The sequence below is a fragment of the Etheostoma cragini genome, chromosome 9, assembly GCF_013103735.1.
Source record: "Etheostoma cragini isolate CJK2018 chromosome 9, CSU_Ecrag_1.0, whole genome shotgun sequence".
Taxonomy (NCBI): domain Eukaryota; kingdom Metazoa; phylum Chordata; class Actinopteri; order Perciformes; family Percidae; genus Etheostoma; species Etheostoma cragini.
Window position 1 is genome coordinate 21,542,413 of NC_048415.1, and position 14,481 is coordinate 21,556,893.

At 40.0% G+C, this 14,481-nt stretch overlaps 1 protein-coding gene across 6 annotated transcripts in view; it reads left to right on the plus strand.

Annotated features, from left to right (window-relative positions):
- btbd8 (BTB domain containing 8) overlaps positions 1-14,481 on the plus strand; it is a 35,882-nt gene that overhangs the window by 2,105 nt on the left and 19,296 nt on the right. For 4 of the 6 annotated variants that reach the window (XM_034880486.1, XM_034880485.1, XM_034880488.1 and 1 more), the window contains exons 3-9: positions 1,483-1,662; positions 3,185-3,306; positions 3,762-3,876; positions 8,752-8,841; positions 10,134-10,214; positions 10,300-10,396; positions 11,184-11,272. In XM_034880486.1, the coding sequence (XP_034736377.1) occupies positions 1,483-1,662; positions 3,185-3,306; positions 3,762-3,876; positions 8,752-8,841; positions 10,134-10,214; positions 10,300-10,396; positions 11,184-11,272 (774 nt within the window). Of the gene's footprint in view, positions 1-1,482; positions 1,663-3,184; positions 3,307-3,761; positions 3,877-8,751; positions 8,842-9,930; positions 10,019-10,133; positions 10,215-10,299; positions 10,397-11,183; positions 11,273-14,481 lie in introns of those variants that run through there. The other 2 variants (XM_034880490.1, XM_034880489.1) reach the window with 2 other exon arrangements.

Sequence of the window (14,481 nt, forward strand, 5' to 3'; positions counted from 1 at the left end):
TTAGAGGACCACAAAGGTCTATATAAAAGATACTTCAGATACAGTGATAGAGGACCACTAAGGTCTATATAAAAGATACCTCAGATACAGTGATAGAGGACCACTAAGGTCTATATAAAAGATACTTCAGATACAGTGATAGAGGACCACTAAGGTCTATATAAAAGAGACTTCAGATACAGTATTAGAGGACCACTAAGGTCTATATAAAAGATACTTCAGATACAGTATTAGGGGACCACTAACCCTATATAAAAAACGACTTCAGATACAGTAGTAGGGGACCACTAAGGTCTATATAAAACATCCAAAAGCACTATGTCTTAGGACCTAAAAAAGTGGTGTGACGGCTTTATAAAACGTTTTTAACTATTTAGGAGGCCAGGAGAGTTTTGTCTCTTGATTTAATTGCATTATGAGAATTTTAGTGTCCGGTGTTTTGAGAGCACGAGCGATAGTAAGGGCACAAAGTCAGGATGTCTTGGCCTCTTCTGTCTCTTTAATTTAGACCATTTTCAAAACATAGGCTATACAACTTTTAGAGCACAGTTACAGTAAACTTCACCACTGACTGGAAGCTCACAAGACCCAAAGTCACGTGGCATGTGCCGTTCATTGGGTGTTAGATGATAGGAATGTGAGATTCCTTGTTGCACTAGTCTAGTGGTTCATCAATTTGGTCACTTTTCATCAGAGGGTTAGAGCGATGGACATACCAGCATTAGAACATATACCGCACTTTTCGCCTTTAGCTGACGGATTCTTGGGTCACCCAGATCAGTTATTGAAGCGGGACGAGAGATAAGGCTCACAAAGAAGCACTGCACTGCCTCAGGGCTGTGCTTGTGGTAATCTGAAGTGGAAAAATAAGCCATCACATTCATCTTTGAACCTCATAGGTTTTAGACGTTGGTTAAAATGGTCTTTGTGGGGTTCTTGTCTATTTTCAATGTTGGCTTTTAAATACATACATTTAATATGAACATTTAGCTAACTTGACTTCATAATTTGTTTTGTATTGTTTTTTTTCTAGTCAACAGTAATTCATTCCCACAAGGATGGCATGTGTGTACATTGTTTTATTAATTTAATTTTAATCAGTAAAGGGGAATTTTGGTGGATTGTCGGCAGGGCTCGAAAATATGGAGATAATCAAATATCACAACATTTTTGAACAAATACCTCGATGGCAATATTTCAGCGATAGCGTAGGGTTGACTATTGGTCAGATTTTTAGAAACATAATCACCAGTAATATTGAAAGGATTAAGTGCGTAAACAGCTAGAACAGTCTGGTATGTCAAAAAATGACATCTCTTTACTTTAATTCAGCCTTTACAACCAGGAAAAGACAACACTTATGCTGACTTAGGGTATTAAGCTATCCCAAAATTTATGACGATTTCTAGACATTATCGATATAGCAATGTATTGCCCAACCCTAGTTGCAGCTAAATAAAATGTTGTATTGCATTTACCCAGGTTGCTGCAGGAGGAGCTGGAGGCGGATGTTTCTCTGTATGCTGGGTCAGGCTCGCTTCAAGCACACAGAGCCATACTGTTGGCCAGAGCTCCCCATGTCCTTCAGGGAGGGACACACAAAGATCCTACCATCATTCATCTGTCTGACTATGAGCTGTCCGGGTTGAAAGATTTCCTCAGGTAGGCAATGAGTACAAGTAATTGCTTTTTTGTTGTTGTTGCTGATTACAGCTTAAATTTGCTGTTACTTTTTCTACTTCAAGGATTTAGACAATTTCTATTTGCCCCTGTAGAAGAAAGCTGTTTGAACATTTCTTAATACGAGTCAATACTTTCACATGAAGCCAAACTCTACATCTTCTAGTAGGAGATGTTAAGAGACATAATCTATTCTTGTCTTTTAGTGTTACAGTTTCACAGACTCTCCGACAGAGGGCGCCAATCACATCATCTTTGAATTATTTGTTTTTTCTAGGACCATTGCAAATACTGCTGCAGCTATTTTAATTTAATATATTGCACATTTTCATGTCATGTTGAGACACACAAATCCCAAAGTGTATGTGTGTTTATAATAATCTTAGTTTCTAGAGTAGCAGTTTTCAGCAAGGCTTTGAGTGGGGTCTGTAAGAGTGCACAATTCTTTATCCACTGATTTGTGTCACATTAGCCGTTTATGATTAGGACTACAAGAAAGAGTCACCCTTGATTGGTTACACCACCTTGGAGTCAGTTTGTTTAAAGCTTCTTTTACACACGGTAACTGCAACATTGTTGAGTTCAAGTATCTAGGTAAGATTTTTGGCATTCACGGGTATCCTAATAAAAATAAATTCCTGTTGAATATGTTACCAAAGAGCATGACTTTTTAAGACAGGTTAGGCTTAGGTTAGTTTTTTTTCTTACTCAAGATAATAGCTACACTGGTGTAGAACTGAAACACATTGAAGAATGATACCACAGAACAAAAGTGACGTGCCTTTGCTTAGAGTTTTTGGACGTTGGCCGACCAAAACAAGCAGTCTGAGTTCACTTATACTTTGTAAAAAATCTTACGTGTTAATGACAAAATGATTGATCGGTTCTGAAAAAATCAAAACTTTAATTGATAATGACAATTTTTTTGAAACAGCTCGAATGAGGTGCACATTGATCCCAGAGGACCCAAATTTAGACCCACTGCTTTCTCATTCTGAGAGAGCCCGCTGGAGAAGTTTGGCATATAGGATATCATTGGAAATACCATAAAGCTGCTTTTAATGATACCAGTCCACTTTGGCACCACTAATAAAACAATGCTCTTTTCAATTCCTTGGTTTGAGGAATACAAACATGTTTTCTTTCTTTCTTTCTATATACGCAAATATGCCAAACTTCTCACTGCACAAGCGTTGAATGTTTTTCATATTTTAGTGATCGTAGGAAAGATGAGGACATGCAAAAAAAATCCCGTGCAGAACCAGCCAGGAGGCTGCAGTAGAAGTACACAGGGCAAATGTACTATAACAGATTGTAAATTAACTTTATGAGATTGCCAGCCACTTCATAAAATGCTTCACTGAGTAAAAATAGAAAATGCTGCACAGTTAAGTTTTTGGCTTACCTCCTGTGTCACTGAAGTCACATTACATAAAATGAGATTGGAATTTAAATAAGTGTGAAGGGCCTAGTTTTAATTAACCTTTAGAGTTTCCCCCCGCAGGCAACTGTACACAGCAGACCAGAGCATGCGCGTGTCTGATATAATCCCAGACGTGGAGGGCGCAGTGCCAGAAAGTACACAGCTTGTTCCCAATCCAGCAGACCATAGTTCCACTGACTCAGGTAAAGAGAGGAACAAGCTATTCCATTTTAGGGTTTATTCTATGTTATACGGCCATTCAGATCCCCTCTCCCTCCCCCATACTTCACATCATGTTATCTCAGCCATAATCCGTTTAGGTGCTAATCTCATTTAGATCCCGTTGTTGTTACTGCTAATTGCAGTTTGTCCATGCTATGGATACTTTAAAAATGACATTTCTCTATTTGCAGTACTTTTGCTGCTATAATAATGGTCTGAATGTTGAGAACAGCCCCTTTTTAAGTGGTTAAATCATAGCTACCATGCATTTACTTACACACACACACACACACACACACACACAAACAAAAAACACACACACACATACAGTACATACATACATACAAATACATACCCATGTTACGTATCTTAAAATATGTTTCTCCAAAGTCTGTCTCTTCTTCACTCTTGATTATCCATTTCAACGTCACTCCAGATGTTGTTCTTGAGTCAGCTTCTGGCCTTGGAGCTGACTTGCTGGATCTGTACCAAAGGGGAGAGCAGTGTGATATCACCATCCAGGTAGCGGAGCAGGTCTTCTCCTGCCACAGGTACATCTATGTATGGGGGCCTCTAGGTCCCTTATAAAGGCCCTATAGAAATTGCTCCTCATTCTTTTTCTGAAGCCAAACAAATCAGAGTTTTGAAGGGCTAAAGAAGGCTCAGAAAGTTTTTAAACTTTGCACACATCAGAAGTGGTGAAAATGTACAGTATATCCGGTTTTGGCTGTAGTGAATTGGCTCAATAGTGCCCTAAACAAAATTTAATCAAAGTAGCCCTCACGATGTCTTTCACATAAATGTAAAAGTTCCAAAGACATATGCAGTACCTCTAGACTTACAAAATAGTCTCTTGGAGCCATCCATCTAAACCCCACAGGAAGTCTGCGATTTTAAATTTAATGTGCCATTTTCTGATGTTTTTTTTATCAAGTCCATGGGCTGTACTTTAAATTGCTCCTCCTACATATTTCCAGATTGTGTCAGTGCTTCATTATCAAATCCATTCTGCTTGCTTATTGAGTCAATGCCCAAATCACTGAAACTCTATTCCAGATTGTCACTGCTACCTTGCACCCAGCAGATTGAGCACGCTCAAACACACCGGCGTGACGCGGCCTCTTACTGCCTCGAACACAGCTGTCATTTAAGTAAATGTTCATATTTTGTTGCTTATAGCCTTTTTGTTGAAAGGTCTTTATGCACGTTTCCCAAGTAAATAGCACTAGTGTTTCTGTTCAGTTGCAATCAGGGTGTCATTTTAAAGCTCGGAGCTTTCTAGTTTTTAGCGATACCAGTGATTTCATGTCATGTTTTGACACAACTTCTTATTTTCACGAAGTTTATAGTTTTACGACTTTATTGTTAAAATACTTTGTTATAAGACATTGTTTTAAAAACATACAATTGTTTATTAATTCTGAGAGCTGAATATCTAACAGTACATTAATACTGATATCTTCTATAAATAGAAGTAGTTTATAAAGCGATTTTTCTAAACTACACTGTGGGTTCCCCTGGTTCCGGGGACTCTCAGGATTACAGAAATTGCAATTGCACCCAAGCATAAAGAAATTCTCAAGTGTAAAAATAAACAGTAAGTGGTTATTGTCAAATATGGCTCTGAATTAGTCATCAAATTAATTTCTGTACGTTTGGCTTTTTTTATTCAAAACACACACAAGTACATCTGTTCTGTTCTCTGTCCTCTAATCTACAATATTCTGCTTTTCTCTGGGACTCAAAAAAACCCTCCACCCAGTCACTTTTGCCGGACATAAAATACTACAGAGGTTGCACATCTGCTGTTGACTCATGCAAGTGTGGAGCAGTCAGTGGGTGGTCATTCAGTGTTGCTGAGGTAGTAGTAGCAGCTGGTAACCATGGAGACAGGTTTCTCCCAGCTCATGCTCAGGGGAGGAAGTTGGACTATGGTTGTGCTGAAGCAGTGATTTGTATAATTCAATTCAATTTTATTTATAGTATCAAATCATAACACAAGTTAGCTCAAGACACTTACAGATAGAGCAGGTCTAGACCACACTCTATAATTTACAAAGGCCCAACAATTCCGGCAATTCCCCAAAGAGCAAACAAAAAACTACCTTTTAGGAAGAAACCTCAGACATACTCATGCTCTTGGTAGCTGGTGTCTGATGGGCCAGTTGGGGGTGTGATGAACAGTGACTAAAATAGTCACAATAAAGATAATGGAACTATGACTATAAATAGTAGTTGTAGTAGTTCATGGCGTAGCAGGGCAGAGCAGGGTGTAGCAGGACATAGCAGGGCATGGATGAGGACCACAGCAACGGCTGCAACCATGATTTAGGTGCCATCCTAATCCAAGGTAAACTGCTGGGTAAAAAAAACAACACAATGACTCCGGGGAATAGGCTCCCCAGAGCTAAGTTAGTAACAAGCATTTCTGGGACATGGATGCACACAGAAAGGTGAGAGGAGCTAATTGTGTCAAAGGAAGTACCCTGGAAGTCTAAAAGTATAACGGCATAATTAAGAGCTAGTGCAATGCAAAACTCAGACAGTTCTATAAGGGTTGTTAGATGAATCTGACAATTTTGAAGAGAAAAGAAGGGGTGCTGTGTCTGCAGCTATACAACCTCTCCCGCCAGTCTAGACAAACGCTACAATTCCTCGCTCCCTAACAATATGCTTTGTCAAAGAAGAGAGTTTTAAGTTTACTCATTAATGTGGTGACAGTGTCTGCCTCCCGAACCCAGACTGGGAGCTGGTTCCACAGGAGAGGAGCCTGATAGCTGAAGGCTCCCATTCTACATAACCCATTGTTATAGTAGCTGTTGCAGTTCCCACCAAGAGGCTTCTCCACACTTTAACTTTACTATTACTAACTATTACTATATATTTAGGCTCTTGAGATACATTATTCCTTTTACAGGAGGGACATGGACAAATTGGCAGCAAATCACTTATCACATAAAAGTCACACACAAAACAAGATTTATTATATGTGTAGCACAATAACATGGGACCTAAGAGGCATAAAGTAGAGAGCTTTTTTAAATGTGGCCTTTAAAGGCCTGGTAGTTTTTCCCAAAAAAACTATTGGGTAACATTTTTGTGAAGAACAGAGCTGAACAGGCAGCCTGTATAGTAGTTGAGCGTTGTTGATTATGCTAGTGATCCAATCTCACAAACATGCACCTACTCATGAACAGGTCATTTATTCTCAACCCAGGATGCGGAAAAAAAGCAGTCTTAACAAGTTCAGAACAGACTCTGAAAACAATCTGATCTACAGATGTAGACAGGAAATTTTGATTTAAAGATAGAAAAGTACATTAAGATTCTTCTTTCAAATTTTCAATGATGTCTATCCAGTTAATGTGGAAGTTACAGCGATGAGTTTGTAATCCGACATTCAAAATGTAATGTTGAGATGAATGGTGATACAATCCTTTGTTAGATGAATGTACAGGTAGACCCCTTAATCCAGAACAGATATAAATGTGGACTGAACAAAATGTTCTTGTTGCTCCAAAAGAAAAGCATTAATTTAAAGAAAAACCTAATTTAATTTGTAGAAAAAAATCTTACCTCTTACAAAGGTTGCTGCTTCCAACTTTGATTTGTTCATTTTACTACAAAAGAAATATATTGGCTTCACAACATAGGCAGTAGAGCATGGCAATGAATTGAATGGGATATCATTATATTGAGATTAAGATTGATTGAGATATATTCCTTATCGTTTTATTTGGTTGTAATATATCAATGTATTTCTTAATGTTTGCAGAATTTTTAGAGCATGTGTGTGTTTGAGATCAGACTACAGTTAGAGCAAATATGCCAGGCAATCCCAGGCGCCTATGCAATACAATCCCCAAATGATGTTCTTCTATATTGACGTAAATTAAGTTATTCATCTTAACATACGATCACATTATTTATGTGACATTGTCAATATTGCCTAGGGCAGATTTACCATGTAATTATTCAACAATAAATGGATTCACAGTTAGTTATTTTTGGAAAATATATCATACAGTACAACGTTCATCATGTAAAATGACTTGAACTATGATATAAAGAGTTTTATTGATATCAAAAACTCCAAATAGGAAACTCCCTTTTCTGACGTCAAGTGTTTGGGTCAAAAAGAGTGGTCCATCCCACAGTGTGAGGCAGGACAGGAAGGAAATCTTATTAAAAAGTTGTTACTACGTAATTATTGCAACAGACTTACATTACACTAAAATGTATTTAAAGAAAGGCTGGCATTGTTCTGTCTTTTTCTTCTTGTGAATAAATCCCACAAAAAAACAAAACTAACAATATGTTATTCACCATACACCCCACAATATGTGACAATGGTGCATCTCACCATACTTTCTGTGGCCTCTAGCCACTTGGTTCCTAATGAAGACTTAAATCTTTGAAAAACAGGTCACACACATGAAAGAGTTTTAGGGCCAGATGTGAAAAATGTATTTGAGTTCTGAGTTTAAAGTCAGAATTCTGAAAAAAAAAGTCTGAATTCTGACTTTTAATCAACCACTTTTTTCGATATTTAATTTCTTAAATTCTTAGAAAACTATACTCATACAGGATGAAGTGCATTTGTTGGACTATTATCAGCTGCAGATTATTACACATTTGGCATGATGGTAAGTATTTCTGGCAGCAGGACAGTGTATGTGGGATTAACTCAAAATAAACTACAGTGTGATATTTATATCATCCAGTGCAACCGTGGCTCATTGATGTGTTTTTAATAGTTTTGGATGACATGAAGCTTTATGACATAGATGAAAGGGCTACATCAGGCTTTGAACAGGCGGCTGTGGCTCAGTGGTAGAGCGGTTGCCTGTCAGTCGGAAGGTTGTTGGTTTGATTCCTTGCCCTGCAGTCCCAGTGTCCTTTGGCAAGACACTGAAGCCCGAGTTGCCCCCGGTGCTGCGCCTCAGAGTGTGAATGTGTTTGCATGTTTATCTGATGAGCAGGTGGCAGCTTGTACGGCAGCCTCGGCCACAGTGTATAAATGTGTGTGAACGGTGAATGTATCCTGTATGATGTAAAAGCGCTTTGAGTAGTCGTTAAGACTAGAAAAGCGCTATATAAATACAGCACATTTACACAGGCACTACTGTTTAGTTTATATCAATTTAGTATCAATTCTTTGTTGGCTTTGGTGTTTTATAGGAATTTAGAATAACACCCGCCTTATTCTTTATTTGAGCTAATTAAATATTATAAACACGGTATATTTGTGACAGTACAATCTTTAGAGGCCAAAGACAAGAAGAACACTGTCTCTATATTTTTGTCAACCTGCTTGTCTCTTCAAAGCCATTTAAGACACACAAGCCCACCAGATGAGATGTGAAATATTAAAATTGTGGGTGGTTCTGACATGCAGCTAACTGTCTGCTGTATTGGGTTTCTAGGGCAATCCTGTGTGCACGCTCTCAGTACTTTCGAGCGATGCTAAGCGGGAGTTGGATGGAGAGCTCCAGACAGTGCATCACTCTGCAAGGGTAAGACTGGCGCATCATATTGCCAAAGGTCATCAGGTCAAAGGGATCAATAATACACCCCCACTCCTGGTCTAACAATTCTACATTTTAATTCCTGAACAATACAGCTGAATAACTGCATATGCTGCATTCATTATTCAGGCTTTGCAACTGAGGTGGCTCTGTTCAGTATGGGGTTTCACTCACAATGCCATGTTTTAACTACACATGCCCAAATACACACACAACACACTGCCAGTGGAATCTCAAATTGCTTTCTCAGATTTCTACCAAGCAACATTTCCTCTGTGAGCCACATAAATGTCTCCTCATTCACTGCCTGTTGAAGAGCCCCTAGCACCAGACCCAGTGTCTTTTTTTAGAGTGGGGAAAGACAAATGAAGCCCATTTTCTTCCTCCAGGGAGAGACATGTCACTTGCCTCAGCATTACTGATCTGAGGGTAACTGGGGAAGACGTGGCTGTCAGAATGGGGAGTTGCTGCGTCGACTTGCAGGGGAAAATCTGTGAAGTGTCCCTCAGGCTGCAGTCACGTGAATTGAGTGCTGCATGATACATGGATTTTGTTTACAGCATTCACAGTTGTGTTTGCAGTATTGACAGGAAAAAATACATCTACACTGTGTGCCTGGATTCACAAAAATAATATTAGACTAGTTTAGGACAATTCTGCAATTGCATTTGGGATTTTATGAGACTTAGTTATAGTCAATGTTTTCCCTACAATAGATGACAGTCAGGATACCAGTTTGGAGAAGCAAACAGGACTTCGGCACTGATGGTAAGCAATGTACTACTGTTGTAGGGGCTGCACAACAAAACCTATTTTAGCCACCCAAAAAATTGCAGTAGCAGGATACCACCTACTCCTGTGTTTCTCAAGGTAATTTTTTTTTTTTTTAAACTGAGTCGGGTGGCTTTGAAGGGAGCACAAATGGATATAAAGACTTCAGTTCCCGGTCAGAAAGGGGCTGTCTGACGGCAAGGTAAAGCAGTGAAAATATTCTAAATATAGCAAACACAAATAGATTTTTTTTGGGGGGGGGGGGCTTTTTTAGGTGGCTAAAATAGGTTTTGCTGTGTGCCCCAGTCTTTAAGCAGTACATTGCTTAGCTTCTGTGCTGGTACTGCTGTCTGCCTCTCCAAACTGAGGATATCCCAACCGCCATCTACTGTAGGTAAATACATGTGCTATAAAGAAGTACCTCATGCAACCTCACTTCAAAAAATCTAAACTATCCCTTTTAATTGAGAAATATGGCTTGTAAACGGATATTTTGTTAACTGTTCCAGTTTAGGGCCAGATGAGATGGAGATCCTGCTCCAGTTCATGTATGGGGCAATTGTGGATCTGCCACCTGGAGCCAGTGCCAGGTACTGTATGTGAACAGACTGTCCAAAATTAGAATGCAGGCCCAGAAAACAACCTGACCTGTATTTGGTATCTCCTTTTCCGCAGTCAGGTGGTGTTGGCAGCCGACATGTTGGGCTTAGAGGGCCTGAAGGATGTGGTGGAGATGGTTCTCACCCGAGACTACTGCCGCTTCTTTCCCAAGGTTTGCTATACATAAGGAAAACTAGCAGATCTAAGAAATGAAAAAATAGATTTCATAGGCTTTTTACTTTTTCTAAATGTATGTGCCAAGTAGGTTCATATGTCTAGCAATCCTGGTCTTATGGCATTTAGCCACTGGAGGCAACGGACAGTATTTCTGTAGTCAGTGGATATCTGGATAACAGAGTTGTTACTTTTGATGGATGTGTTAGTTACAGACGACATTTTGGCCAATTTCTATAAACATATCTGCATATGAATTAATCATCCGTCTTTGAAATAAAACAAAGTCAACAAAATTAGAAATTGATACACAACATCTTTATCCTTTTGTATTATTTTTTATATTCTTATTCATCATCACTTGATGTGTCCACATGTCTTGCACTCTAAACAAAAAGTGTCATTATTGGACCCAGTCAAATGTTATTGTTTCTAAATTATGGTTAATTGCATTCAAAGTTAAGGTAAATCAAATCATCAGTGTAGGGATCGCTTGTAGTCCAAAACAACAGTGATATAGCAGTATGTGGAGTATCACAGCTGAAAACAGCAAGAACAGATCCATTTTATATTCCTCTGGCTTTACACTTGTTGATTTTGTCTGGTGCCTGCATGCTCAGTGTCAATAATAATGCTGTTTGACTTGTATGAACAGCTTTTGATTCCCATTTTACCATGTGTTTGATGTGTTTGATGTGTTGTTTTTCACTTGAGAGCCCTCAGTGCATTAAAATTACTGTACTATTCTAAATTCCCCTTTTTCTTTTTCCCTCATGTGTTGGCAGCCAATTGACGGTGTTCAGAGAACGGTTCTCGAGTGTCTGTCCCTCACACACGCCTTAGGCCTCCAAAACCTCCACATGCTATGTAAGAGGTGAGTGTCGGTTGTTCCTTTTCTTTAAATGTGTTACAACTTGTAAATATAAAATACATTATGAATATGTACATACACATTTGGAAAAGTCACTACATTTGAATTAAATGTAAATGTGCTGTATTTATATAGCGCTTTTCCAGTCTTAACAACTGCTCAAAGCGCTTTTTACATCTACAGGAAACATTCACCATTCACACACATTCATACACTGTGGCCAGGGCTGCCGTACAAGGTGCCACCTGCTCATCAGATAAACATTCACACACATTCACACTCCGATGTGCAGCATCGGGGGCAACTGTCTTGCCCAAGGACACTTCGACAATGACTGCAGGGGCGGGGATCGAACCACCAACCTTGCGATTGGCAGGCAACCGCTCTACCACTGAGCCACAGCCGCCCCTTGTCCTAATTTTAGGACAATTAATTGTCCTAAAATTAGAATTCTTGTCAAACCTAACCTTAAACGTTCCTCTTGTAATAAAAAAAGCATTCCAGTCTGTCACAGTTCTTGCCACTGTGGGTTACATCAGCTTCTTGTTGCTAGGTAACCAGCCTGTGGTTTCATATTTCCGTGTTATTAAGAAGCCTAGGGTTGTTGTTGTTGTTGGTTGTACAGTGAGGGGAAAAATGTATTTGATCCACGGCTGATTATGTACGTTTGCCCAATGACAAAGAAATGATCGGTCTATAATTTTAATGGTAGATTTATTTGAACAGGGAAAGACAGAATAACGCATGTCAAAAATGTTATTAATTGATTTGCATTTTAATGAGGGAAATAAGTATATGGCCCCCCTCTCAATCACAAAGATTTCTGGCTCCCAGGTGCTCCTAATCTAAGCAATCAATCAATCATATTCCAAACTTTCCACCATGGCCAAGACCAAAGAGCTCTCCAAGGATGTCAGGGACAAGACTGTAGACATACACAAGTCTGGAATGGGCTTCAAGACCATTGCAAGCAGCTTGGTGAGAAGGTGACAACATGTGGTGCGATTATTTGCTAATGGAAGAAACACAAAACTAGAACTGCACGCAGTTTCAACGGGGTCCAAGCCTCCCCTCGCCAGTCGTCCCAGTGACCCGGGGAGAGCTCGAAAGCGGAACCCAAAGCAAACTACAGAAGCTTTGCTTGGTCATGAAATGCGCACACAATTACGTAGCAAAAATCTTCATACAACATGTTGTCGTGGCCATCTGGAGATGCTACACACCAGGTTTTGTGCAGATCTGTCTTCATTGTAGCGCCACCTGCTGGTCAACGTGTGTAATATTTAGTAGGTCTGGTCGGCTACCCACTGTACATCTACTCTGTTATTATAAAGTAATTCACTTTAGTGGAAGTGGTTAATCTGAAAGTTGGCCCATAGGCCACGCCCACTTGAACCAATCAGTACCCCACTGTAAGGACCACCTCAGGAGTGGGCCTAGATGGTATCCATCAACTTTTGTCAAATTCGGATGAGCGGTCCAAGAGATAGAAACTTGTTGTATTTATAGCGCCCCCTAGTGGCCAATGTTTGTGAAATTTGTTTCGGAGCCTCGGAAGGTCATCGCAAGGATTATTCTAAAGTTTGGCTTTGATAGCATTTATTTTGGCCGAGATATGGCAAAGTCCCTTTTTTCAGAGTTAGCTACACAAATTTGTTTGCCCGTAATATGCGCAATTTTTATTCTATAAAAATCTTTATACAACTTTTTCTCATCTCAGTCTGCAGATGCTATGTGCCAAGTTTCGTGCAGATCCATTGCACGGTCTCGGAGGAGTTTGAAAAAGTTGTTTTTTGATAAATTGCGATTTTTCACGCATAAAAGTCTAGGCGGAAGTGGGCGTGACCTATATCACAAGTTTCAGTTAGATCCAGGGAACGCGTAAATATAAGTTTTTTTAATATCGGATGTACGGTTCGGGAGTTATAGCGCAAATCGCTTTTTGTCTGGTATAGCGCCACCTAGTGTCGGAAGTGGAGCAATTTTTTGCGACTGAGGTCTTTGCAGAGTTTTGGACCAGTCCTGAAAATGGCGCTTTGCCACCATGTGCGGTTTAGGCTGCAGCACCAGGTTTATGCGGAGAAGAAAAATGATGAAAAATCCTTACAAAAACAATAGGGTTCCACAGCCTTGCTGTGTGAACCGCGTATCGCTTGCGATTACTGCGGTGCACGCATCCTCGGACTTGGACCCCTAAAAACTGTCAATCTCCCTTGGCCTGGGGCTCAATACAAGATCTCACCTCGTGGAGTTGCAATAATCTTGAGAACAGTGAGGAATCAGCCCAGAACTACACAGGAGGATATTGTCAATGATCTCAAGGCAGCTGGGACCATAGTCACCAAGAAAACAGTTGGTTACACAGTACGTCGTGAAGGACTGAATTCCTGCAGCGCCTGCAAGGTCCCCGTGTTAAAGAAAACACATGTACGTACATGCCCGTCTGAAGTTTGCCAGTGAACATCTGACAACAGGGTGAAAGTGTTGTGGTCAGATGAGATCAAAATGGAGCTCTTGGGCATCAACTCAACTTGCCGTGTTTGGAAGAGGAGGTATGCTGCCTATGATCCCAAGAACAGCATCCCCACCGTCAAACATGGAGGTGGAAACATTATGCTTTGGGGGTGTTTTTCTGCTAAGTGGACAGGACAACTTCATCGCATCAAAGGGACAATAGACTGGGCCATGTATCGTCAAATCTTGAGTGAGAACCTCCTTTCCTCAGCCAGGGCATTGAAATGGGTTGTGGATGGGTATTTCAGTATAACCATGACCCAAAACACACGACCAAGGCAACAAAGTAGTGGCTCAAGAAGAAGCTAATTAAGGTCTTGGAAGCACATTAAGGTCCTGGAGTGGCCTAGCCAGTCTCCAGACCTTAATCCCATAGAAAATCTGTGGAGGGAGCTGAAGGTTCAAGTTGCCAAACATCAGCCTCGAAACCTTAAAGACTTGTAGGAGATCGGCAAAGAAGAGGGGGACAAAATCCCTCCTGATATGTGTGCAAACCTGGTGGCCAACTACAAGAAACATCTGACCCCTGGGATTGCCAACAAACGTTTTGCCACCAAGTACTGAGTCGTGTTTTGCCAAGGTGTCAAATAAATATTTCCCTCATTAAATGCAAATCAATTTATAACATTTTTGACAAGCGTTTTTCTGTATTTTCTTGTTATTCTTTCTCTCACTGTTCAAATAAATCTAACATTAAA